At 65.6% G+C, this 26,592-nt stretch overlaps 1 protein-coding gene across 18 annotated transcripts in view; it reads right to left on the bottom strand.

Annotated features, from left to right (window-relative positions):
• Window positions 1-26,592, bottom strand: part of PLEC (plectin) — a 79,771-nt gene that overhangs the window by 13,056 nt on the left and 40,123 nt on the right. For 17 of the 18 annotated variants that reach the window (XM_056485785.1, XM_056485786.1, XM_056485801.1 and 14 more), the window contains 20 exons: window positions 24,813-24,932; window positions 22,537-22,632; window positions 21,891-22,018; window positions 21,076-21,169; window positions 20,239-20,393; window positions 19,434-19,761; window positions 18,519-18,596; window positions 17,485-17,646; window positions 16,701-16,805; window positions 15,006-15,101; window positions 13,931-14,056; window positions 12,655-12,807; window positions 11,262-11,416; window positions 10,207-10,333; window positions 9,201-9,384; window positions 7,575-7,732; window positions 4,595-4,773; window positions 3,184-3,322; window positions 1,151-1,507; window positions 11-94 (listed from right to left, as the gene is read on the bottom strand). In XM_056485785.1, coding sequence (XP_056341760.1) covers window positions 11-94; window positions 1,151-1,507; window positions 3,184-3,322; window positions 4,595-4,773; window positions 7,575-7,732; window positions 9,201-9,384; window positions 10,207-10,333; window positions 11,262-11,416; window positions 12,655-12,807; window positions 13,931-14,056; window positions 15,006-15,101; window positions 16,701-16,805; window positions 17,485-17,646; window positions 18,519-18,596; window positions 19,434-19,761; window positions 20,239-20,393; window positions 21,076-21,169; window positions 21,891-22,018; window positions 22,537-22,632; window positions 24,813-24,932 — 3,024 coding nt within the window. Of the gene's footprint in view, window positions 1-10; window positions 95-1,150; window positions 1,508-3,183; window positions 3,323-4,594; window positions 4,774-7,574; window positions 7,733-9,200; window positions 9,385-10,206; window positions 10,334-11,261; window positions 11,417-12,518; window positions 12,542-12,654; window positions 12,808-13,930; window positions 14,057-15,005; window positions 15,102-16,700; window positions 16,806-17,484; window positions 17,647-18,518; window positions 18,597-19,433; window positions 19,762-20,238; window positions 20,394-21,075; window positions 21,170-21,890; window positions 22,019-22,536; window positions 22,633-24,812; window positions 24,933-26,592 lie in introns of those variants that run through there. The other variant, XM_056485800.1, reaches the window with a different exon arrangement.

The following is a 26,592-nucleotide window of genomic DNA, read 5'->3' as shown; positions in this document are numbered from 1 at the left end:
TGTGGCGCACCTTGATGGCGTCGATGTACTGCTTGGCGTAGCGCTGGCACTCCTCCACCTGCTCCTTGTGCTGCTCACACTCCTCCAGCAGTTTCTGGGGACACACGTGGGGGTGAGCCCAGGCACCCCATGGCCACACAGGAGTGCATCTCACCCCTTGATGGGATGCCCAGGAGCAACCCTTGCCCCACTGGGGAATGCCAAGGGGCACCCCTCACCCTCCTGGGAATGCCCAGGAGCATCCCCTGCCCACTGGGGATGACTGGGGGCACGCCTTGCTCATTGTGGATGCCAAGGCTCACTCCTCATTCTCCTGGTGAATGCCCAGGAGCCTCACTTACCCCACTGGGGATGCCCAGGACGCCCCCCCTTGCCCACTGGGGATGGCCAGGCACTCCCCTCACCCTACTGGTGAATAGCCAGGCACATCCCTCACCATACTGGGGAATACCCAGGAGACCCCCTTGCCTATTGGGTGTGTACAGGAGCCCCCCTGTTCCACTGGTGAATACTCAGGAGCCCCCCTTGCCCCAATGGTGAATACCCAGGAGCCCCCTGTGCCCAATACCCAGGAGCCCCCCCTTGCTCACTGGGCACGCCCATGAGCCCCCCTCACCCCCTGGGGATGCTTAGGAGCCCCTCTTGCCCACTGGGGACACCCAGGAGCCCCCCATGCCCACTGGAAATATCCAGGAGCCCCCCTTGCCCACTGGGGACACCCAGGAGCTCCCTGTGCACAATACCCAGGAGCCCCCCTGTGCCCACTGGGCTCCCCAGCAGCCCCCGTGCCCACTGGGGGTGTACAGGAGCCCCCCTTTTCCACTGGTGAATACCCAGGAGGCCTCCTCACTCACTGGGGATACCCAGGAACCCCCTGTACCCAATACCCAGGACCCCCCGTGCCCACTGGGGACACCCACGATCCCCCCTTGCCCACTGGTGAATACCCAGGACCCCCCGTGCCCACTGGGCTCCTCATGAGCCCCCCTTGCCCACTGGGCTCCCCCAGGACCCCCCTTGCCCACTGAGGGTATCCAGGACCCCCTTGTCCACTGGGGACACCCACGAACCCCCTTACCCACTGGAGATGCCCATGACCCCCCTTGCCCACCAGGCTCCCCAGGACCCCCCGTGCCCCACCCAGCCGCACCTTCTCCTGCAGCAGCTGCTGGCGCACGGCCTGGCTGTCGGTGATGGGCACGGCCTGGATGCCCTCCTGGCGCTGCCGCGCGTCGCGGATCCAGCGCCGCAGCGCGTCGCAGCTCTGCCGGTAGTAGCCCAGCTGGCGGCCCAGCTGGTCCAGCTCGCGCAGCCGCAGGTCGGCCTGGCCCAGCACGGCCTGCCAGCGCTCCAGCAGCGCCTGCACGCGCTCCCGGTACCGCTCCAGGTCCACGTCGCGCTCGCTGTGCCCGCGCACCATGCGCTCGTTCACGTCCCTGGCCTTGCCCAGGTCGGTCTCCAGCGCGCTGAAGAAGGGCTGGTGGCCCTCGGCCTCGGCCCGCAGCCGCTGCGGCACGGGGGGAAAGGGTCAGGCTGAAATTATCCTGGTCTGCCTCACTGAACCACCAGAGACTGAGACCCTGCACTGACCACTGCCCTGGAGCTGAGCTCTGCCCTGGCACAGGGGGAGGGTGGCAAAGGACGGTCTGTGCTGTGCTGGTGCTGCCATGGACTGTCTGTGGCTGTGCTGGTGCTGCCATGGAATGTCTGTGCCTGTGCCTGTGCTGCCCAGCACTGTCTGTGCCTGTGCCTGGTGCTGCCCAGCACTGTCTGTGGCTGTGCTGGTGCTGCCATGGACTGTCTGTCCCTGTGCTGGTGCTGCCATGGACTGTCTGTGCCTGTGTTGGTGCTGCTCAGCACTGTCTGTGCTGTTCCTGGTGCTGCCCAGCACTGTCTGTGCTGTTCCTGGTGCTGCCCAGCACTGTCTGTGCTGTTCCTGGTGCTGCCCAGCACTGTCTGTGCTGTTCCTGGTGCTGCCCAGCACTGTCTGTGCTGTGCTGGTGCTGCCCAGCACTGTCTGTGCCTGTGCTGGTGCTGCCCAGCACTGTCTGTGCCTGTGCCTGGTGCTGCCATGGACTGTCTGTGCCTGTGCTGGTGCTGCCATGGACTGTCTGTGGCTGTGCTGGTGCTGCCCAGCACTGTCTGTGCCTGTGCTGGTACTGCCCAGCACTGTCTGTGCCTGTGCTGGTGCTGCCATGGACTGTCTGTGGCTGTGCTGGTGCTGCCCAGCACTGTCTGTACCTGTGCTGGTGCTGCCCAGCACTGTCTGTGCTGTGCTGGTGCTGCCATGGACTGTCTGTGGCTGTGCTGGTGCTGCCCAGCACTGTCTGTAGCTGTTCCTGGTGCTGCCCAGCACTGTCTGTGCCTGTGCTGGTGCTGCCCAGCACTGTCTGTGCTGTGCTGGTGCTGCCCAGCACTGTCTGTGCCTGTGCCGGTGCTGCCCAGCACTGTCTGTGCCTGTGCCTGGTGCTGCCCAGCACTGTCTGTGCCTGTGCTGGTGCTGCCCAGCACTGTCTGTGCCTGTGCTGGTGCTGCCCAGCACTGTCTGTGCTGTGCCTGGTGCTGCCCAGCACTGTCTGTGCCTGTGCCTGGTGCTGCCCAGCACTGTCTGTGCCTGTGCTGGTGCTGCCCAGCACTGTCTGTGCTGTGCTGGTGCTGCCATGGACTGTCTGTGCCTGTGCTGGTGCTGCCATGGCACGCTGCTCTCCCTGTTCCATCTCTTGTTTCTTGGAGCAATGATCTCCACATACAATAGTCCATAAATCTCCCACCTTTAGGCCACAGGCCTCTCACTTTGGAAAAGGTCCATAAAAAGTGACTTTCCTAAAGAGACTCTGAGATCTCTTTCTCCCCAACGGATCGAAGACTCGACCACGAGGATGTCCCATCTCTTGGTGGCTACATCCCATCCTTTCCCTCTCTCTCCCCTTTTACTTCATTTCTTTTACCTCTCTCTCTCTCTCTCTCTATCACAAAACTGAATTGTTACACGCAATAACCTGCATTTCTGCTTTCTGCTAAACTAGCCTGAGTCTGTGCTTTTGCCTTTCTCACCCTGGGGTTGAATGAACCTCCACGACTCCGCTGGGGTTGAGCGGTTGGTGACACTGGGCACTGGCCAGGGCTGGTCTCGGTGTCCCCCTGCCACCCCCTGTGCCCTCGGCACCCCCAGAGCCCCGGTACCTTCAGCTCAGCCTTGCTGGCCTCCAGCTCGTCCAGCTGGGCCGGCACCGCCTGCACGTCCTTGAGCTGCTCCTCGTACTTGCGCAGCAGCTCCTCGGCGCCCTGCGTGCTGCGGATCACCAGCTCGATGGTCTTCAGCCTGCGGCGCGGCACGGCACGGCGCGTCAGCGCGGGGAGCGGGCGGGTGGGGCGGGGTGGGGTGGGGTGGGAGAGGGGTGGGGTGGGAGTGGGAGTGGGATGGGATGGGATTGGGAGTGGGATCGGATTGGGATGGGAGTGGGGTGGGAGCGGGATGGGAGCAGGAGTGGGATGGGATGGGATGGGATGGGATGGGATGGGATGGGATGGGATGGGATGGGATGGGATGGGAGTGGGACAGGAGTGACATGGGAGTGGGGTTGGGATGGGAGTGGGATGGGGTGGGAGTGGGATGGGAGCAGGATGGGAGTGGGATGGGAGTGGGGTTGGGATGGGAGAGGGATGGGATTGGGATGGGAGCGGGGTTGGAGCGGGGTTGGGATGGGAGAGGGGTTGGGATTGGAGAGGGGTGGGAGTGGGAGCGGGAGTGGGCTGGGAGTGGGGTGGGAGCGGGGTGGGAGTGGGGTGGGGTGGGAGTGGGATTGGGATGGGACCAGGAGTGGGAGCAGGATGGATTAACTAGGATCAGGAGTGGGATGGGAGAGGGAGTGGGGTGGGAGTGGGAGTGGGGTGGGAGCAGGATGGGAACGGGATGGATTAGCCAGGAGAGGACAGGAGTGGGATGGGAGTTGGGTTGGGATGGGAGTGGGAGTGTGACAGGAGTGGGATGGGAGAGAGACTGGGAGTGGGATGGGAGTGGGAGTGGGATCAGGATGGGAGCAGGAGTGGGAGTGGGATGGGAATGGGAGCAAGGTGAGAGTGGGATGGTGGCGGGATGGATTAGCCAGGATCAGGCGTGGGATGGGAGCAGGAGTGGGGTGGGAGCGGGATGGGAGTGGGACGGGAGCAGGATGGATTAGCCAGGAAAAGGGTGTGAGTGGGACCAGGAGTAGGACTTGAGTGGGATGGGAGCAGGAGTGAGATGGGAGCAGAACGGATTATCCAGGAGCAGGAATGGGATGGGATGGGATGGGATGGGATGGGATGGGATGGGATGGGATGGGATGGGATGGGATGGGATGGGATGGGATGGGATGGGATGGGATGGGATGGGATGGGGCGGGGACGCCATTGGGACGGGATCAGGGTGGGACTGGGACAGCTCAGCAAGAGCAGCACCCCAGACCCAGCAGAGAAGTGAAAAGGGAAAAGGAATAAAGGGAAAAGGGAACAAAAGGATGCAGAGGAGAGGAAAGGGAAGGAAGGGAAAGGCGAGCCGGCTCTGCCAGGCTCCCCCCGCTGCCAGCCCCGCTGCCAGGGCAGGGGCACTCACTTCTCCAGGTAGATGCTGGACAGGCTGTACACCTGCTCCATCTTGCGCAGCGTCACCTCCAGCTCGGAGCGCAGCACGGGCGCCGAGCCCGCGGGCTCCGGCTGCGCCAGCACCTGCTCCGACCTGTGGCTGACCTTGCTCAGGTCCTGCTGGATGCCCTCCAGCTCCAGGTGCGTTTGCTGCGGGGAGGAGAGGAGCGCCTCAGTCCCGGGGCGGGGCAGGGGGGCAGGAGGGATTGCGGGAAAATTCCTCCTGGGAGTGGCTGTGCCAGCCCCGGGGCAGGGGGGAGGCCGCCCTCGGGGGGTACAGAAACGGGAGTTGGCACCTGGGGACACGGGCAGGGGGGAGGCCGCCCTCGGGGGGTACAGAAACGGGAGGTGGCACCTGGGGACACGGGTGGCACCTGGGGACACGGGCAGGGGGCAGTGCCACCCTCGGGGGTTACAGAAACGGGAGGTGGCACCTGGGGACACGGGTGGCACCTGGGGACACGGGCAGGGGTGCAGTGCCACCCTCGGGGGGTACAGAAATGGGGAGGTGGCACCAGGGGACACGGGCAGGGGTGGCCTTGGCAGTGCCAGGTGACCCGATGGACCCAAGGGGCTCTGGGGGATTTTCCAACCCAAACTGTTCCCCATTCCCAGCCCCGTCCTGGCACTGAGGTCCCCATCTGTCACAGGCGTGTCACACGCCTGTCACACACGTGTCACACAAGTCTCACATGTCACTCACGTGTCACAGGCGTGTCACACACATGCCACAAATGTGTCACACACCTGTCACACACGTCACACCCCTCCATGTCACAGGCATGTAAAACACGTCACACACGTGTCACATGTGTCACAGGCATGTCACACATGTCACACATGCATCCCACACAGGTCCAACATGTTACACACATGTAACAGGCATGTCACACACGTCACACGTGTCACTCATGTAACACGTGTCACAGGCACGTCACACATGCATGACACACGTCACATATATCACGCATGCGTCACACATGTCACACGCATGCCTTAGGCGTCTCACACACATCTCACACACACACATGTCACACATGTGTCACTCACCTGGCACACACGCGTCACAAGTGTCACGTGTGTCACAGGTGTGTCACACACATGTTACAGACATGTCACACATCTCACACGTCAAACACGTCTCGCACGTGTCACACACATGTCAAATATTTCACACACATGTCACACATGTGTCACAGACATGTCACACACCACACACACATATATGTGTCTCACACACACGTCCCACATGTGTAACACACATGTCACAGACATGTCACACTTCACACACGTCACACGTGTGTCCCACACATATCATATGTGTCACACACACGTCCCACACATGTAACACACATCGCATGTCACAGACGTGTCACACACATGTCACGTGTCCCACATGTCACACACGTCACACACCACACGCATGTCCCACACGTATCATATGTGTCACACACATGTCCCACGTGTAACACACGTCACAGACGTGTCACACATCACACACACGTCACACACGTCACAGGTGTGTCACATATGTGTCACATGTCCCACACGTGTCCCACACATCACACATCACACATATGTCACAGGCATGTCACATACATGTTACACACATCCCACACATGTCAAACACGTCCCACACGTGTAACACACATCACACATGTCACAGATGTGTCACACCTCTCACACGTGTCCCACACGTCATATGTGTCACACACACGTCACACGTGTCACACACGTCTCACACACGTCACAGACATGTCACGTGTCCCACACGTTACAAACATGTCACACACCACACACGTGTCCCACAAGTATCATGTGTGTCACACACACATCTCACATGTGTAACACACGTCACACGTGTCACACACCTCTCACACGCGTCACAGACATGTCACATGTGTCCCACACATATCACAGACGTCTCACACATGTCACACGCGTCACAGACATGTCACATGTGTCCCACACATATCATATGTGGCACACACATGTCCCACACGCGTAACACACATCACGCATGTCACACACACGTCACACATCACACACATGTCCCACACGTATCACATGTGTCACACACACATCTCACATGTGTAACACATGTCACAGACGTGTCACACGTCTCACACGCGTCACACACATCTCAGACACATCACACATACATCCCACGCATCACACACAGGTCACACGCATCACAGACATGTCACATGCGTCCCACAGACGTCTCAGACACGTCCCACGCGTCACACACACGTCCCACGTGTCCCCCACATGCCCAGGTGTCCCTGGCGTGTCACACGTGTCACACACATATATGTGTCACACACATGTCCCACACGTGTCACACGTCTCACACGCGTCTCAGACACGTCCCACGCGTCCCCCACATGTCACACGTGTCACAGACACGTCCCACGTGTCCCCCGACGCCCAGGTGTCCCCGGCGTGTCACACATGTGTCCCACACACGTCACACACACGTCACACGCGTCCCCCACATGTCACACGCATCACAGACACGTCCCACACGTCACACACGTCTCAGACACGTCTCAGACACGTCCCACGCATCCCCCACATGTCACAAGCGTCACAGATGTCACATATGTCCCACACACGTCTCAGACACGTCCCACGCGTCCCCCACATGTCACACGCGTCACACACCTCTCAGACACGTCACACACGTCACACACACATCCCACGTGTCCCCCACATGTCACACGTGTCACACACATCTCACACGTCCCACAGACATCACACACACGTCCCACGCGTCCCCACCCGCCCCGTGTCCCCGGCGTGTCACACATGTGTCACACACACGTCTCAGACACGTCCCACGCGTCCCCCACCTGCCCCGTGTCCCCGGCGTGTCACACATGTGTCACACACGCGTCCCACACGTCCCCACCCGCCCCGTGTCCCGTGTCCCGTGTCCCGTGTCCCACCTGCTGCTCGGCCTGGCGCCGGGCGCACTGTTGCAGCGCGTCGCCCTCCAGCGGCCGCCGCAGCCCCTGCACCGTGCGGCGCTCGCAGCTCTCCAGCCGCAGCCGCAGCTCCTTCAGCTCAGAGATGAAACTGCGGCACGCGCACTCGTCCTGCTCGCCTGCGGGCGGGGCCGTCATGGGGACACCGCGGGGACACCGCGGGGACATCATGGGGACACCATGGGGACACCGCGGGGACACCGCGGGGAAACCGCGGGGACATCATAGGGACACCGCGGGGACACCATGGGGACACCGCAGGGAAACCGCGGGGACATCATAGGGACATCATGGGGACACCACAGGGACACCGCGGGGACATCATAGGGACACCGCGGGGACACCGTGGGACACCACAGGGACACCACAGGGACATCATGGGGACACCACAGGGACACCGCGGGGACATCATAGGGACACCGCGGGGACACCGTGGGACACCACAGGGACACCACAGGGACATCATGGGGACACCACAGGGACACCGCGGGGACATCATAGGGACACCGCGGGGACACCGTGGGACACCACAGGGACACCACAGGGACACCATGGGGACACCATGGGGACACCGCGGGGACACCATGGGGACACCACAGGGACACCGCAGGGAAACCGCGGGGACATCATAGGGACACCACAGAGACACCACAGGGACATCATGGGGACACCGCGGGGACAGGGTGGGGACAGGGTGGGGACACCGCGGGGACATCATAGGGACATCATGGGGACACCACAGGGACACCGTGGGGACATCATAGGGACACCACAGAGACACCACAGGGACATCATGGGGACACCACAGGGACACCGCGGGGACATCATGGGGACATCGCGGGGACACCGCGGGGACATCATGGGGATGGGTCAGTGGCATAGGGACATCAAGGGGATATCATGGGGACACAGGGTGATGGGTCAGTGTCATGGGGACACCCTGGGGACACCCTGGGCATGCTTTGGGGACACTCTGGTGACACTTTGGGGCACTTTGGGACCCCCTGGTGACACTCTGGTGACACTTTGGGGACCCTTTCAGACCCTCACCTTTCTCCAGGCCGCGCAGCAGCCGCTGGCAGCGCTGGGCACACCCTGGGGACACTTTGGGGACACTCTGGTGACACTTGGTGACACCTGGGGACCCTCACCTTTCTCCAGGCTGTGCAGCAGCCACTGGCAGCGCTGGGCACACCCTGAGCACACCCTGGGGACACTTTGGGACACCCTCGTGACACTTTGGGGACACTTTCAGACCCTCACCTTTCTCCAGGCCGCGCAGCAGCCGCTGGCAGCGCTGGGCACACCCTGGTGACACTTTGGGACACCCTGGGGACACTCTGGTGACACTTTGGTGACCCTTGGGGACCCTCACCTTTCTCCAGGCCGCGCAGCAGCCGCTGGCAGCGCTGGGCACACCCTGGTGACACTTTGGGACACCCTGGGGACACTCTGGTGACACTTTGGTGACCCTTGGGGACCCTCACCTTTCTCCAGGCCGCGCAGCAGCCGCTGGCAGCGCTGGGCACACCCTGGTGACACTTTGGGACACTCTGGTGACACTTGGTGACCCTTGGGGACCCTCACCTTTCTCCAGGCCGCGCAGCAGCCGCTGGCAGCGCTCCACACACGCGCCGTGCTCGCGCTGCAGCCGCAGCCGCTCCTCGGGCGGGAAGCGCGCCGCGCCCTCGCTGTCCCGCAGGAACCGCTGCCAGCGCCGCTCCAGCCCCGCCAGCGCCTGCCGCGCCTCCTCGGGGGGCAGCGCGCCCACCTGGGGACACGGCTCAGCGCGGGGGCACCCAGCCAGGGCGGGGACCCCCCGGGACTAACTGGGACCCCTGGGACCACCCCCAGCCAGGGCGGGGACCCCCCGGGACAAACTGGGGACCCCTGGGACCACCCTGGGACCACCCCCAGCCAGGGCGGGGACACCCCGGGACAAACTGGGACCCCTGGGACCACCCTGAGCCACACTGGGACCCCTGGGACCACGCTGGGATCACCCTGGGACCACGCTGGGACCACCCCCAGGCAGGGTGGGGACACCCCCCGAGACAAACTGGGGAGCCCTGGGACCACCCCGAGTAATGCTGGGGACCCCCCCAAATCACACTGGGACCCCCCCAAAACATCCCGAGACAAACTGGGGACCCCCGAATCACACTGGGACCCCCTGAGCCACACTGGGACCACCCTGAGTCACACTGGGACCCCCAAAACCATCCCCAGACCGAGTGGGGACCCTCCTCTGAGACAAACTGGGGACCCCCGAATCACACTGGCACCCCTGGGACCACCCTGAGTGACACTGGGGATCCCCCGAAGCCAAACTGGGGACCCCTGGGACCACCATGAGACAGGTTGGGACCACCCCTAAAGCCACCCTGGGATCAACCCAAGCCAGGCTGGGACCCCCTAAGCCCCACCACAGACCCCTCAAGCCCCACTGGGACACCCCCAGCCCCGCTGTGTCCCCCCCCAGCCCCACTGTGTCCCCCCCCAGCCCCATTGGGGACCCCCCAGCCCCCTTGGTGACCCCCCCAGCCCCATTGGGGACCCCCCCAGCCCCCTTGGGTGCCCCCCCCGCACTGACCGTGGCCGGGGTCCAGCCCTGCAGCCGCTGCATGTCCCGGCTCAGCTCCTGCCAGGCGTGGAGGCTGCGCAGGTCCCGCTGCAGCTCCTCCCACAGCTCCTGCAGCTGCTGGTGCTCGGCCTCCAGCCTGGGCACCCCGAAAAACCGGGGGGTCAGGGGGGGATCAGCCAGAAAAAAACGGGGGTTCAGGGGGGGAATCACCCAAAAAAAAATAGGGGTTCGGGGGGGGGATCAGCCAGAAAAAATAGGGGGTCGGGGGGGAATCACCCAAAAACACGGGGGTCAGGGGGGGATCACCCAAAAAAAAACGGGGGGTCGTGGGGGGAGAGTCACCAAAAAAAAACAGGGGTTCGGGGGGGGGAATCACCAAAAAAAACGGGGGGTCGGGGGGGGGGGAATCACCCAAAAACACGGGGGGTCGGGGGGGGGGGAATCACCCAAAAACACGGGGGTCAGGGGGGGATCACCCAGAAAAAATGGGGGTTCAGGGGGGAATCACCCAAAAATGAAGGGTTTGAGGTGACAATCCCCCAAAAAGAGGGGTGCAGGGTGACAATCCCCAAAATGAGGGGTTCAAGGGTGATAATCCCCCAAGAGAAGAGGTTCAGGATGACAGGGACCCCCAAATTGAGGGGATCGGGGTGACCATCCCCACCGGAGACCCCCAAATTGAGGGATTTGGGTGACAATCCCCATCTGGGACCCCCAAATCAGGGGTTCAGGGTGACAGGCACCCCCAAATCAGGGGTTTTGGGTGACAATCCCCATCTGGGACCCCAAAATCAGGGGTTCGGGGTGACAGGGACCCCCAAATCAGGGGTTCTGGGGTGACAATCCCCATCTGGGAGCCCCAAATCAGGGGTTCGGGGTGACAGGCACCCCCAAATTGAGGGGTTTGGGTGACAATCCCCATCTGGGACCCCCAAAAACAGGGATTCAGGGTGACAATCCCCATCTGGGACCCCCAAATGAGGGGTTCAGGGTGACAGGCACCCCCAGATGAGGGGTTCAGGATGACAGGCACCCCCAGACGAGGGGCTCGGGGCGCTCCCCACCTCTTGACGGCCTCCAGCGCCTCGGGGTTGGGCGGGGGCAGCAGGAAACAGACGGAGGGGAGCGAGGCCTCGGCGCCGCCCGCGCTGCGCACCCGCCACTGCCGCGGCTGGGTGTGGCTCAGGAGAGTCCAGGGCTCGTTCTTGTGCACGGTCACCTGGGGGGGGGACACAGCGGGGTCACCTGTGCGCCCCCAAACCCACCTGTGCGCCCCCAAACCCACCAGGGACACCCCGGAATCCCCAGTGTCCCCAAATCCCCAGTGTCCCCCAATCCCCAGTGTCCCCCCTGCGAGTGGCTGAGCAGAGCCCAGGGCTCATTCTTGTGCACGGTCACCTGGGGGGGGACACAGCGGGGTCACCTGTGCGCCCCCAAACCCACCAGGGACACCCCGGAATCCCCAGTGTCCCCACAATCCCAGTGTCCCCCCCAGCTGAGCAGAGCCCAGGGCTCGTTCTTGTGCACGGTCACCTGGGGGGGACAGGGGGGTCACCTGTGCGCCCCCAAACCCACCTGTGCGCCCCCAAAATCACCAGGGACACCCCAGAATACCCAGAGACACCCTGAAATCCCCAGTGTCCCCAAATCCCCAGTGTCCCCCAATCCCCAGTGTCCCCACAATCCCCAGTGTCCCCCAATCCCCAGTGTCCCCACAATCCCCAGTGTCCCCCAATCCCCAGTGTCCCCCAATCTCCAGTGTCCCCAAATCCCCAGTGTCCCCACAATCCCCAGTGTCCCCCAATCCCCAGTGTCCCCCGATCCCCAGTGTCCCCCGATCCCCAGTGTCCCCCCTGCGAGTGGCTCAGCAGAGCCCAGGGCTCGTTCTTGTGCACGGTCACCTGGGGGGGACAGGGGGGTCAGGTGTGCGCACCCCCAAATCCTCTGGGACACCTCGGAATCCCCAGAGACCCCCGGAATTCAACAGGGACACCCCAAACCCTCCGTGATCCCCCAAATCCCCAGTGTCCCCCCCACACTGCCCAGGGTAATCCCCAAGGACCTCCTGTAATCCGCAGGGTCCCCCCAAACTCCGCAGAGCGCCTCCAAACCCCCCGAGCCCCCCACATTCCCCAGAGCCCCCCAACACTCCCTAAGCCCCCCACGTTCCCCAATCTCCCCAGATCCCCAGAGTCCCCCAAATCCCCAGCGCCTCCCACATTCCCAGAGCCCCCCCAAACCCCCTGAGCCCCCCAGACCCCCTGAGCCCCCTAAAACCCCCAAACCCCCTGAGCCCCCCCCGAGCCCCCCCAAATCCCCACCTCCATCTGCCTGTAGTCGCACACGGCCCTGCAGAGCCCCCCAAATCCCTCGTGGCCCCCAAACCCCTCGAGCCCCCCCAAACCCCCATAGCCCCCCCACAGCCCCCCAAACCCCCCGAGCCCCCCAAATCCCCACCTCCATCTGCCTGTAGTCGCACACGGCCCGCAGGGGGGGCCGCCCCTGCAGGGGGGTCTCGGGGCTCCGCGGTTTCAGCTGCACGACGCCCCCGGCCCGGCGGGACAGAGCCCCCAGCTGCGCCCCCAGATCCGCCAGCTGCTCCTTCTGCTCCTGGGGGGCGGGGGGGCCTCAGCACGGGGGGCAGGGGGGTCCCAGGGGAGTGGGGAGGGGAGGGAGCGGGTCTGGGGGTCACTGTGGGGGTCACTGTGGGGTCTGGGGGTCACTCTGGGGGTTCCCTGGGGGTCTGGGGGTCACTCTGGGGGTCACTCTGGGGGTCCCCTGGGGGTCTGGGGGTCACTGTGGGGGTCACTCTGGGGTCTGGGGGTCACTGTGGGGGTTCCCTGGGGGTCTGGGGGTCACTGTGGGGGTTCCCTCACATTCTGGGGGTCGTTCTGGGGGTCCCCCCGGGTTTGAGGGTCACTCTAGGGGTCACTGTGGGGCCTGGGGATCACTCTGGGGGTTCCCTCGGGTTCTGGGGGTCACTGTGGAGTCTGGGGGTCACTGTGAGGTCACTGTGGGGTCTGGGGGTCACTGTGGGGGTCCCCTGGGGGTCTGGGGGTCACTGTGGGGTCTGGGGGTCACTCTGGGGTCACTGTGGGGGTCCCCTGGGCGTCTGGTCGTCACTGTGGGGGTTCCCTGGGGGGTCTGGGGGGTCACTGTGGGGGTCCCCCCACTCTCTGGGGGTCACTGTGGGGGTTCCCTCACGTTCTGGGGGTCACTGTGGGGCTCCCCCCGGGTTTGGGGGTCACTCTGGGGGTTCCCTCACATTCTGGGGGTCATTCTGGGGGTCTCCCCGGGTTTGAGGGTCACTCTGGGGGTCACTGTGGGGGTCCCTCCAGGTTCTAGGGGTCACTGTGGGGCCTGTAGGTCACAGTGGGGTCACTCTGGGGGTCACTCTGAGGGTCACAGTGGGGTCTCCCGGGGTCCCCCCTCCCGGGGGTCACAGTAGTGTCACTCTGGGGTCACTCTGGGGTCTCAGTGGGGTCTGGGTGTCACAGTGGGGTCACAGTGAGGTCCCCCCAGGGTGCCCCCTCCCGGGGGTCGCAGCGGTGTCACTGTTGGGTCTGGGTGTCACTGTGGTGTCTCAGTGGGGTCTGGGTGTCACTGTGCTGTCACCCCGGGGTCTGGGGGTCACTCTGGGGTCTCAGTGGGCTCTGGGTGTCACGGTGCTGTCTCAGTGGGGTCACTGTGGGTGTCACGGTGCTGTCCCCCCGGGTCCCCCCGGGTCCCTCACCCCCAGGTCCTGCAGCAGGTCCTCCAGGCGCGTGGCCGTGGTGCCGCGGTCGCAGCTGAACTTCCTGCGCATCGACTCGTCCGTGCGGCGCAGCTGCTGCTGCAGCGCCCCCACCTCCGAGAAGAACTGCGGGCAGGGGCAGAACGGGGGTCAGCGGGGGTCAGGGGGGGTCAGGGGGCAGCAGGGGGTCAGGGGGTCAGTGGGGGGTCAGCAGGGGGGTCAGGGGTCAGCAGGGGGCAGAACGGGGGCAGGGGTCAGCGGGGGGTCAGGGGGTCAGTATGGGGGGTCAGGGGTCAGCGGGGGGTCGGGGGGCAGTGGGGGCCAGGGGTCAGCAGGGGGCAGAACGGGGGCAGGGGTCAGCGGGGGGTCAGGGGGTCAGTGCGGGGTCAGGGGGGGTCAGGGGGCAGCAGGGGGGTCAGCGGGGGGTCAGGGGGGCAGAACGGGGGGCAGGGGTCAGCGGGGGGGTCAGGGGGTCAGGGGTCAGTGGGGGGTCAGGGGGTCAGGGGTCAGTGGGGGGTCAGCAGGGCGGTCAGGGGTCAGTGGTCAGTGGGGGTCAGCAGGGGGTCAGGGGGTCAGCATGGGGGTCAGAGGGGCAGAACGGGGGTCAGCAGGGGGTCAGGGGGTCAGTATGGGGGGGTCAGCAGGGGGGCCAAAAGGTCCCAGAGGTCAGCAGGGGGGTCAGCGGGGCAGTGGGGGTCAGGGGTCATTGCGGGGTCAGGGGTCACTCTGGGGGTCAGCAGGGGGGCCAAAGAGTCCCAGGGGTCAGCAGGGGGATCAGGGGTCATTGTGGGGGTCAGGGGTCAGTGGGGGGGTCAGCGGGGTCAGAATGGGGAGGTCAGGGGGGCAGTGGGGGGGTCAGCAGGGGGTCAGGGGTCATTGTAGGGGTCAGGGGTCAGCAGGGTGTGTCAGGGGTCTCAGGGGTCACTGTGGGGGGCGTCAGGGGTCAGCAGGGGGTCAGTATGGGTGGGTGTCCAGGGGTCAGTGCGGGGTCAGTGCGGGGTCAGGGGTCAGCAGGGGTCAGCAGGGGGTCAGTGGGTCAGCAGGGGGTCTCAGGGGTCGGGGGTCCCCCCCTCACCTGGAAGTAGGCGGTGTTCTCCCTCAGGTGCGTCTCCACGCAGCAGCAGAGCTGCAGCATCCAGCTCCACTGCGTCTGCAGCGCCGCCAGGAACGCCTGGGACAGGAGGGGACAGGTGGGCTGGGGCGGCACCTGGGCAGGTGGGGGTGGGCACCTGGGCACGCACCTGGGCACGAACCTGATCCACACCTGTGCACACACCTGTGCACGCACCTGTGCTCTCACCTGTGCACACACCTGTGCACACACCTGTGCCCTCACCTGTGCACACACCTGTGCCCTCACCTGTGCTCTCACCTGCGCCCTCACCTGTGCTCTCACCTGTGCACGCACCTGGGCACGCACCTGTGCCCTCACCTGTGCACACACCTGTGCACACACCTGTGCCCTCACCTGTGCCCTCACCTGTGCACACACCTGTGCCCTCACCTGTGCACACACCTGTGCCCTCACCTGTGCCCTCACCTGGGCATGCACCTGTGCCCTCACCTGGGCACACACCTGTGCACACACCTGTGCACACACCTGTGCCCTCACCTGTGCACACACCTGTGCCCTCACCTGTGCCCTCACCTGGGCACGCACCTGGGCACGCACCTGGGCACACGCCTGGGCAAACACCTGTGCCCTCACCTGTGCCCTCACCTGTGCACACACCTGTGCACACACCTGTGCTCTCACCTGTGCACACACCTGGGCACGCACCTGTGCTCTCACCTGAGCCCTCACCTGTGCCCTCACCTGTGCACGCACCTGGGCACGCACCTGTGCACACACCTGTGCACACACCTGGACACGCACCTGTGCCCTCACCTGTGCACACACCTGTGCACACACCTGGGCACGCACCTGTGCCCTCACCTGTGCTCTCACCTGTGCACACACCTGTGCTCTCACCTGTGCACGCACCTGGGCATGCACCTCTGCCCTCACCTGTGCTCTCACCTGCGCCCTCACCTGTGCTCTCACCTGCGCCCTCACCTGTGCTCTCACCTGTGCTCTCACCTGGGCACGCACCTCTGCCCTCACCTGAGCAGGTAGGGGTATGTGCACTCTCTCACCTGACCCTCACTTCGCCCTCACCTGCAGCCTCACCTGGGCAGGTACAGGGTGTGCACCCACCCTCACCTGACCCTCACCTACAGCTTCACCTGGGCAGGTAGGGGGTGTGCACCCTCACCTGTGCCTGCACCTGATCCACACCTGAACAGGTACGGGTGTGCACACACCCTCAACTACACCCTCACCTGGGCAGGTACAGGTGTGTGCACACCCTCACCTGCACCCTCACCTGCACCCTCACCTCACCTGAACAGGTACAGACGGGTGTGCACACCCTCATCTGTGCCCTCACCTGCACCCTCACCTGCATCCACACCTGAACAGGTATGGGGTGTGCACACAACCTCACCTACACCCTCACCTGCACAGGTACAGGTGTGTGCACCCCCTCACCTGTGCCCACACCTGACCCACACCTGCACAGGTACAGGCAGCCCCACCAGTGCCCCCTCCCCCATTCCCAGCCCCTCCCGACCCCCCTCCCCAGCCCCCAGCACCCCGGGGCGCCCCTCGGACTGTCCCAGCCCCTTCAGGGTCACCGAGACCCCCAGAGCCCTCAGCCCCCCCAGCCCCCCCACCCCCCATCCCCGCAGCCCCCCACCCCTCTCAGCCCCCCAGCCCCCCCGGCCCCACCTCCAGGGTCTGCGCCCCCGGGTGCTCCTCCCGCAGCAGCCGCTCCCCGGAGCTGCGCAGATCCTGCATGCGGCGCTCGCGCAGCTCCAGCTCCCGCATCAGCGCCTGGGGGCACGGGGAGGGGGCACAGGGAGAGGGGAGGGGGCACGGGGGAGAGGGGAGGGGGCACAGGGAGAGGGGAGGGGGCACAGGGAGGGGGCACGGGGGAGAGGGGAGGGGGCACAGGGGAGAGGGGAGGGGGCACAGGGGAGAGTGGAGGGGGCACAGGGGAGAGGGGAGGGGGCACAGGGAGGGGGCACAGGGGAGAGGGGAGGGTGGGAGGGCACAGGTAGGTGTGTGTGTCCATGGGTGTGTCCACTGGAGCAGCTGTGTCTGCCCATCCCCGTGTCCATCCCCGTGTCCATCCCCGTGTCCATCCCCATGCCCATCCCCATGTCCATGTCCATCCCTATGCCCGTGCGGTGTCCATGTTGCGTCCATCCCCATGTCCATCCCTGTGTCCATCCTTGTGTCCATCCCCATGTCCATCCCATGTCCATCCCCAACCCTGTGTCCCTCCCCATGTCCCTTCCCGTGTCCATCCCGTGTCCCCCCCGTGTCCACCCCCTTGTCCATCCCCATGCCCATCTCTCTGTCCGTGTTGTGTCCCCCCCGTGTCCCCCCTGTGTCCCCCCGTGTCCATCCCTGTACCCATGCTGTGTCCATTTCCATCCCCGTGTCCATCCCCCTCCCCCGTGTCCCGGTGTCACTCCCCGTGTCCCCCCCGTGTCCCCGTGTCCCTCACCGAGTAGCTGTCCTTCTTGGCGGCCATGGCGGGGTTGTTGTGGCTCCAGTCGAAGCCCAGCTCCTCCTCCTCGCGCTCGCTCAGCCACAGCAGCTCCTTGGTGGCGGCGCTGACGAAGCCGTGCAGGCTCTCCAGGTGCAGCAGCCGCGCCTTGGACGAGTTCTGGGGACGGGATGGGGTGATGGGGGCTCACCCCGGACAGAGCCCACAGGCTCACCCAGAGCCCCCAAACCCACGGACCCCAAACCCTCACCCAGAGCCCCCAGCCCAACAGACCCCACACCCCACAGACAGAGCCCAAACCCTCACCCCAGAGCCCCCAAACCCACAGACCCCAAACCCTCACCCAGAGCCCCCAGCCCAACAGACCCCACACCATCACCCCACAGAGCCCAAACCCTCACCCCAGAGCCCCCAAACCCACAGACAGAGCCCAAACCCTCACCTAGATCCCCCAGCCCCACAGACCCCTCACCCCACAGACAGAGCCCAAACCCTCACCCAGAGCCCCCAAACCCACAGACACAGCCCAAACCCTCACCCAGAGCCCCCAGCCCCACAGACCCCACACCATCACCCCACAGAGCCCAAACCCTCACCCAGAGCCCCCATGGCCCAAACCCTCAACCCACAGACAGAGCCCAAACCCTCACCCCAGAGCCCCCATAGCCCAAACCCTCACCCCAGAGCCCCCACATTCTTCTCCCCACAGCCCCCACAGCCCAAACCCTCAGCTCCACACCCCACAGGCTCATCCCCTGTGCCCCCCCATCCTCCTCCCCACATCCCCCCCACGCCCACCCCTCCAGCACTGCACCCCCCTCCTGTCACACCCTCCCCCCTCCAGCAGGTCCCTCCCATGTCACCCCCTGCCAGACCCCTCAATCACACACCCCTCCCCCCACGCCCCCCAGCCCCCAGCCCCCAGCCCCATTCCCCCACGCCCCCCAGCCCCCAGCCCCATTTCCCCCCAGCCCCGTTCCCCCTCCCCCCAGCCCCGTTCCCCCTCCCCCCAGCCCCGTTCCCAGTCTCACCAGCAGCTTGGCGTACTGCAGCTCCAGCCTGCCCAGTCCCTCCCGGTACGCACCCACGGGGCCGGGGCCCAGCTGGCTCTGGGGGACCCCCAGACACCCCCGTCAGCGCCGGGAGCCCCCAGCCGCCCCTGCCCCCCACGAGGGGGGTTCCCTGGGGGCACCCAGAGCAAGGGCACAGCGGGGGAGGGGGGCAAGGGGGGGCTGTGGGGGGCAAACTGTCCCCAAACCACCCCCCCCCCCACCCTCCCACAGCCCCAGGAGCAGAGGGGGGGAGCCCTGGGGACCCCCAGAGCAGAACGAGGGGGGGCCAGGGTGGGACAGAGCAGAGGGAGCCCCGCGGGAAATGGGGAGCGGGGGAGGGGCAGCACGGGGGGACACCCTGGAGCAGAGTGGGAACAGCCCCAGAGGACCCCCGGGAGAGGGGGCCAGGACCAGGGGGTCCCCAGAACCCACGGGGTCCCCAGAATCCAGGGGGTCCCCAGAACCCAGGGGTCTCACCCTGTCACCCCCAGCACCAGGGGCTCCCCAGAACCCAGGGGTCTCACCCTGTCACCCCCAGCAGTAGAGGGTCCCCAGAATCCAGGGGGTCTCATCTTGTCAGCCCCAGAACCAGGTGATCCCCAAAACCCAGGGGTCTCACCTCATCACCCCCAGAGCCAGGGGATTCCCAGAGCCAGGGGTTTCCCAGCACCAGGGGGTCCCCAAAACCCAGGGGTCTCACCTGGTCACCCCCAGCCCCAGGTGCTCACCCCCTCCCCCCCATTCCCAGGGGTCTCTCTCCCCCCCATTCCCCAGTTTCTCTGTCTCCCCTCCCCTCCATCCCCCGGGGTCTCTCCCCCCACCCCGGGGTCCCCCCCATCCCCCGGGGTCCCCCCCGTTCCCCGGGGTCCCCCCCCACCCCGGGGTCCCCCTCACCTCGTCGGCCCGCGCCCGCTCCACCTTGCTCCGGAACTCCTCCACGGCGCGGTGCAGCCCGCGGTGCGCGCCCAGCTGCGTCTCCACGCTGGGCAGGTCCGCGCCCCACTCGCCCGCGGCCACTCGCCGCTGGTTCTCGTCCACCCAGGCCAGCAGCTCCTGCAGGTACCGCAGCGGGGCCTCGTCCGGCTCCGCCCGCCGCTGCCCCAACGTCGCTGTCGCTGTCGCTGTCGCTGTCGCCGCTGTCGCCGTCACCGGCGCCCCCGACTTGAGGCGCAGGTTGAACTCGGTGCGGATGGACACCAGGCGCTCGTGCAGCCGGTACACGCTGCGGGAGGGGCGGTCAGGGGGCGGGGGCGCGGGGGCGCGGGGGGGACGGGGGGCATGGGGGGCACGGGGGGCATGGGGGCGCATAGGGGGCACGGGGGGCACGGGGGACACGGGGGGCTTTGGGGGCACGGGGGCGCATAGGGGGCACGGGGGGCTTTGGGGGGTATGGGGGGCACGGGGGGCTTTGGGGGCACGGGGGGCTTTGGGGGGTATGGGGGGCACGGGGGACACGGGGGGCTTTGGGGGCATGGGGGCGCATAGGGGGCACGGGGGGATTTGGGGGCACGGGGGGCACGGGGGCAGGGGGCACGGGGGGTTTTGGGGGGCAATGAAGGGCTTTGGAGGGGACACGGGGGGCTTTGGGGGGCACAGGGAAGGACAGGAGGGGCTTTGGGGGGCGCAGGGGGACACGGGGGGCTTTGGGGGCACAGGGGGACACGGGGGGCTTTGGGGGCACGCGGGACCCCGCCCCTACCGGCGGTACATCTGCTCGCCCTGCGGGTGCCGCCCGTCCTTGAGGCTCTGCACGTCGTTGAACAGCAGCCGGATCATGGCGTCCGCCTTGTCCAGGTCCCGCTCCACCTCCGCCGCCTTCTGGGGAGCCTTCCCTGCCGCCAGCAGCCGGATGTCCTGGGGACACCGACAGGGACGTGGGACGGGGACAGGGACAGCGGACATAGGGACAGGGGGACAGGGACACCGACAGGGACGTGGGACGGGGACAGGGACAGGGACGTGGGACGGGGACAGGGACAGGGGACAGGGACATGGGGACAGGGACAGGGGACAGGGGACAGGGACAGGGGGACAGGGGACAGGGGACAGGGACAGGGACATGGGGACATGGGGACGGGGACAGGGGGACAGGGGACATGGGGACATGGGGACAGGGGGACAGGGACATGGGGACAGGAGGACAGGGGACAGGGACAAGGATGTGGGATGGGGACAAGGGACATGGGACGGGGACGGGGACATGGGACATAGGGACAGGTGGACAGGGGACAGAGGGACAGGGACATGAGGACATAGGGACAGGGGGACAGGGACATGGGGACAGGAGGACTGGGGACAGGGACATGGGGACACTGGGGACAGGGACACGGGGACATAGGAACAGGGACAGGGGGACAGTAGGGACAGGGCTAGGGAAGGGCAGCGCGGGGCCGGTGCCATCCCGGTGTCACCCCGGTGCCACCCCAGCCCCACCCCGGTGCCATCCCAGCCCCATCCCAGCCTCACCCCAGCCCCACCCCGGTGCCACCCCAGCCCCACCCCGGTGCCATCCCAGCCCCACCCCGGCGCCACCCACCGCCTGCAGCAGCGCATCCGCCTGGTTCAGCTGCTCCTCGCACAGCCCCGACTCCATCTGCAGCTTGGTGACCACGCGCTGCAGCCGCTCCAGCCTGCGGGGCGGGGCGGGGACAGGGACAGGGGACAGGGACAGGGGACAGGTCAGCTCCTGGGTGAGGGGCCGTGCTGGGCGAGCACTGTCCTGGTCCCTGTCCCGTGCTAAATCCGGGTCCCTGTCCCTGACCCTGTCCCGTGCTGTGTCCCTGTCCCTGACCCTGTCCCTGTCCCGCTCCCCATCCCACTCCCAATTTCCCCTCCCCACCCCCATTCCCATCCCGCCTCCCACCCCACATCCAACCTCAATCCCAATTCCCCCCACATCCCGTTTCAAGCCCCATCCTGCCCCCCCATCCCACTTCCACCCTCAATCCCGATTCCATCCCATCCCGTTTCAACTCCCATCCCGCCCCCTATCCCGTTCCAAATCCCTCCCATCCCATTTCAAACCCCATCCCGGCCGCCTCCCCATTCCCGATCCCGCCCACCCCCATCCCAGTTCTCATCCCATCCCATCCCAATATCCCATCCCATAGATCCCATCCCATAGATCCCATCCCATCCCCGCTGTCTCGGATCCCCCCGTCCCTCCCGTGCCGTTCCGTTCCGATCCGTTCCGTGCCGCTCCCCAGACTCTCCCGGCCGGGCCGGTGACTCAGAGCGCTGCGGTTCCCCCTCGGGGGGGCCCGGACACCCCGCCCGGCCCAGCCCCGCGGTTTGGCAGCGGGAGGGGGGTTCGGGTGCCAGCCCGGCCCTGCCCGGCCCCCCCAGACTCGCCTCTCGAACTCCGCCCGCAGCAGCTTCTCCCGCTCCAGCACGGCCACGTGCAGCCGCCCCCACTCCTTCTCCACGTCCAGCGGGTGGTACCCGGGGGGCACCTTCAGCTGTCCCGACTGCACCGCGCCCTGTGCGCCCCCAAATCACACAATGGTCTGCGAGGGGGCCTCGGGACCCCCGGGACCCGCCCCAGGACCCCCAGCACTGCCCCGGGACCCCCGGGACCCGCCCCACACCTTCAGCTGTCCCGACTGCACCGCGCCCTGTGCGCCCCCAAAATCACACAGTGCCTGGGGGGTGCGCCTGGCCCTGCCTCGGGACCCCCAGCACTGCCCCAGGACCCCCGGCACCCCTCTGGACGTGGGGGGCACCTTCACACCCCAAAAACCACACACTGCCCTTGGGGGTGCGCCTGGCCCTGCCCCGGGACCTCCGGGACCCGCCCCACACCCCCAAAACCCCTGACACCCCCCAGCCCCTGGGACCCCCCAGAGCCCCCCAGGATTATCATCTCCACCTTCTCCAGCCCCCCGGCCGCTCAGGACCCCCGAGAGCCGCAGGGTCTCCCCCTCCGGGCCCCTTTGGGACCCCAAACCCCGCCAGGACCCCCCAGGACCCCTCCCCAGACCCGGCCCGTCCCCGGTACCTCCAGCGCCTGGAAAATGGCTTTGGAGCGGTTCTTGTCGGCCTCCCGAGCCGGCAGCTCCGTCTCCTTGAACTTGAGGAACTGGCGCCACAGGATCTGCGGGTGGGGGGCGCAGCTGAGCGGGGACCCCCCCCCCAAAGCCGCTGCTGCCCCCTCCCCACGCCCCCGCCCCCCCCCGCGATTTTCCATTATTTTCCATTTTCCATGCGTGCGGGCCGGAGGGAAGGAAGTGGCCGTGCCGGGTGTGCCAGCGGTGAGTCACGGCACAGCCGGGCGCGGTGAGTCACGGCCCCGAGCGGGACCCCGGCTCTGGCACGGCCGGGAGCCCCCGGAGCCCGCAGAGACCACGGGGGGTGGGGTGTGCCCGTGCCAGGCTGGCAGCACCGTCCCTGTGCCCGTCCCTGTGCCCGTCCCTGTGTCCATCCCAGTGTCCATCCCAGTGTCCATCCCTGTGTCCATCCCTGTGCCCGTCCCTGTGTCCATCCCTGTGCCAGGACAGCAGCACCGTCCCTGTGTCCATCCCAGTGTCCATCCCTGTGCCAGGCTGGCAGCACCGTCCTTGTGTCCATCCCTGTGTCCATCCCCGTGTCCATCCCCGTGTCCATCCCTGTGTCCATCCCTGTGCCCGTCCCTGTGTCCATCCCTGTGTCCATCCCTGTGTCCATCCCAGTGTCCATCCCTGTGCCAGGCTGGCAGCACCGTCCCTGTGCCCGTCCCTGTGTCCATCCCTGTGCCAGGACAGCAGCACCGTCCCTGTGTCCATCCCAGTGTCCATCCCCGTGTCCATCCCTGTGTCCATCCCTGTGTCCATCCCTGTGCCCATCCCAGTGTCCATCCCTGTGTCCATCCCCGTGTCCATCCCTGTGCCAGGCTGGCAGCACCGTCCCTGTGTCCATCCCTGTGTCCATCCCCGTGTCCATCCCTGTGTCCATCCCTGTGTCCATCCCTGTGTCCATCCCTGTGCCCATCCCAGTGTCATCCCTGTGTCCATCCCTGTGTCATCCCTGTGCCCATCCCAGTGTCCATCCCTGTGTCCATCCCCGTGTCCATCCCTGTGCCAGGCTGGCAGCACCGTCCCTGTGTCCATCCCTGTGTCCATCCCCGTGTCCATCCCTGTGTCCATCCCTGTGTCCATCCCTGTTCCATCCCTGTGTCCATCCCTGTGCCCATCCCAGTGTCCATCCCTGTGTCCATCCCCGTGTCCATCCCTGTGCCAGGCTGGCAGCACCGTCCCTGTGTCCATCCCTGTGTCCATCCCCGTGTCCATCCCTGTGTCCATCCCTGTGTCCATCCCAGTGTCCATCCCTGTGCCAGGCTGGCAGCACCGTCCCTGTGCCCGTCCCTGTGTCCATCCCTGTGCCAGGACAGCAGCACCGTCCCTGTGTCCATCCCAGTGTCCATCCCCGTGTCCATCCCTGTGTCCATCCCTGTGTCCATCCCTGTGCCCATCCCAGTGTCCATCCCTGTGTCCATCCCCGTGTCCATCCCTGTGCCAGGCTGGCAGCACCGTCCCTGTGTCCATCCCTGTGTCCATCCCCGTGTCCATCCCTGTGTCCATCCCTGTGTCCATCCCTGTGCCCATCCCAGTGTCCATCCCTGTGTCCATCCCCGTGTCCATCCCTGTGCCAGGACAGCAGCACCGTCCCTGTGTCCATCCCTGTGTCCATCCCTGTGTCCATCCCTATGTCCATCCCCAGCCAGCAGCACGGTCCCTGTGTCCATCCCTGTGTCCATCCCAGTGTCCATCCCTGTGTCCATCCCCGTGTCCATCCCTGTGCCAGGACAGCAGCACCGTCCCTGTGTCCATCCCTGTGTCCATCCCAGTGTCCATCCCTATGTCCATCCCCAGCCAGCAGCACGGTCCCTGTGTCCATCCCTGTGTCCATCCCTGTGTCCATCCCTGTGCCAATGCCAGCACTGTCCCTGCATCCATTCCTGTGTCCATGCCAGCACTGTCCCTGTCCCTGTCCCCGTGTCCCTGTCCCATGCCAGCCCTGTCTCTGTCCCTGTGTCCATCCCAGTGTTCCTCCCCGTGTCCATCCCTGTGCCCGTGCCAGCCCAGCAGCACTGTCTCTGTCCCATACTATCCCTGTCCCTGTCCCCGTGTCCATCCCTGTCCCTGTCCCTCTCCCTCTCCCCGTCCCTGCCAGCCCTGTCCCTGTCCCCGTGTCCCTGTCCCATGCCAGCCCTGTCTCTGTGCCCATCCCTGTCCCCGTCCATGCCATCCCTGTCCCCGTCCCTGCCATCCCCGCCCCTGTCCCCGTCCCCGCCCTCACCTCGATCTCCTCGTAGCTGGCCGGGAGCCGCCGCTCCTCGAAGAGCGCCGAGTGCTGCCGGCTCCACTGCAGCAGCCCCGTCACCACCTCGTAGTACTCCTGCCAGCGCAGCTGCAGCTCCTGGGGACGGAGGGGACACTGAGCGACCCGCGGGGGTGGCACTTAGTGACCCTGCAGGGGTGGCACTGAGCGACCCGCAGGGGTGACACTGAGTGACCCTGCAGGGGTGACACTGAGTGACCTGCAGGGGGTGGCACTGAGGGACCTGCAGGGGTGACACTGAGTGACCCACAGGGGTGGCACTGAGTGACCCTGCAGGGGGTGACACTGAGGGACCTACAGGGGTGGCACTGAGCGACCCGCGGGGGTGGCACTGAGCGACCTGCCCGGGGTGACACTGAGTGACCCTGCAGGGGCTGACACCCCACCCCTGCTGGGGTCAATGAGTCAGGGGTCTCTGAATTGCTCAGACAGAAATCAGAGTGCAGGGATTGAATAAATTTTAGGGTGAGCTCTGATGCTTTTAGTGAGTGAAAGATTTCAAATGCCAGAGCAGCAGAGCCAGTTCTAGTGAAGGGTGAAACACACTGATATCTGCAGTGGAGGCTCCAGGCCCACAGCTGTAGGCAGGACTGAGACATAACGGAGCTCTAGTAAGAATATTGCTGACATTTCTCACATAGAACAAGACAGATTGTATGAGTAGTTCTATAGGTAACCTGGTGTGCTCAGAAACTGGAATTGGAACAGGTTAAGGAGTGGTGGTCTGAGTTTGTGTCTGAGCTTGTTGGGAAAATCCTGGATAAGAGTTTGTGTTGGGAGAGTTGCTGCTTTCAGCCTTTGTGGGTTTTACCCATTTGCCTTTTGCCTTTCTTGCTTTTCTGCTTTGCTGCCATTGCATTTGCTATTGCATTTGAGACTGACGTGCTTTGTAATAAACAACCTTTTTAACTATCGGCTGCTTTGCTTATTTAAAACAACCCAACCAGCAGGATCCCCAGAGCCCCAGAGGAGGATCCCCACAGCCCCAGAGGAGGATCCCCAGAGCCCCAGAGGAGGATCCCCACAGCCCCAGAGGAGGATCCCCACAGCCCCAGAGGAGGATCCCCAGAGCCCCAGAGGAGGATCCCCACAGCCCCAGAGGAGGATCCCCACAGCCCCAGAGGAGGATCCCCACAGCCCCAGGGAAGGATCCCCAGAGCTCCAGAGGAGGATCCCCACAGCCCCAGAGGAGGATCCCCACAGCCCCAGGGAAGGATCCCCACAGCCCCAGAGGAGGATCCCCACAGCCCCAGGGAAGGATCCCCAGAGCCCCAGAGGAGGATCCCCACAGCCCCAGAGGAGGATCCCCAGAGCTCCAGAGGAGGATCCCCAGAGCCCCAGAGGAGGATCCCCAGAGCCCCAGAGGAGGATCCCCAGAGCCCCAGAGGAGGATCCCCACAGCCCCAGAGGAGGATCCCCACAGCCCCAGAGGAGGATCCCCACAGCCCCAGAGGAGGATCCCCAGAGCTCCAGAGGAGGATCCCCAGAGCCCCAGAGGAGGATCCCCAGAGCCCCGGAGGAGGATCCCCAGAGCTCCAGAGGAGGATCCCCACAGCCCCAGAGGAGGATCCCCAGAGCCCCAGAGGAGGATCCCCACAGCCCCAGAGGAGGATCCCCAGAGCCCCAGAGGAGGATCCCCACAGCCCCAGAGGAGGATCCCCAAAGCTCCAGAGGAGGATCCCCAGAGCCCCAGAGGAGGATCCCCAGAGGAGGATCCCCAGAGCCCCAGGGAAGGATC

Source organism: Oenanthe melanoleuca, chromosome 2, assembly GCF_029582105.1.
Source record: "Oenanthe melanoleuca isolate GR-GAL-2019-014 chromosome 2, OMel1.0, whole genome shotgun sequence".
NCBI classification, from domain to species: domain Eukaryota; kingdom Metazoa; phylum Chordata; class Aves; order Passeriformes; family Muscicapidae; genus Oenanthe; species Oenanthe melanoleuca.
This window is presented reverse-complemented; position numbering and strand designations above follow the sequence as displayed.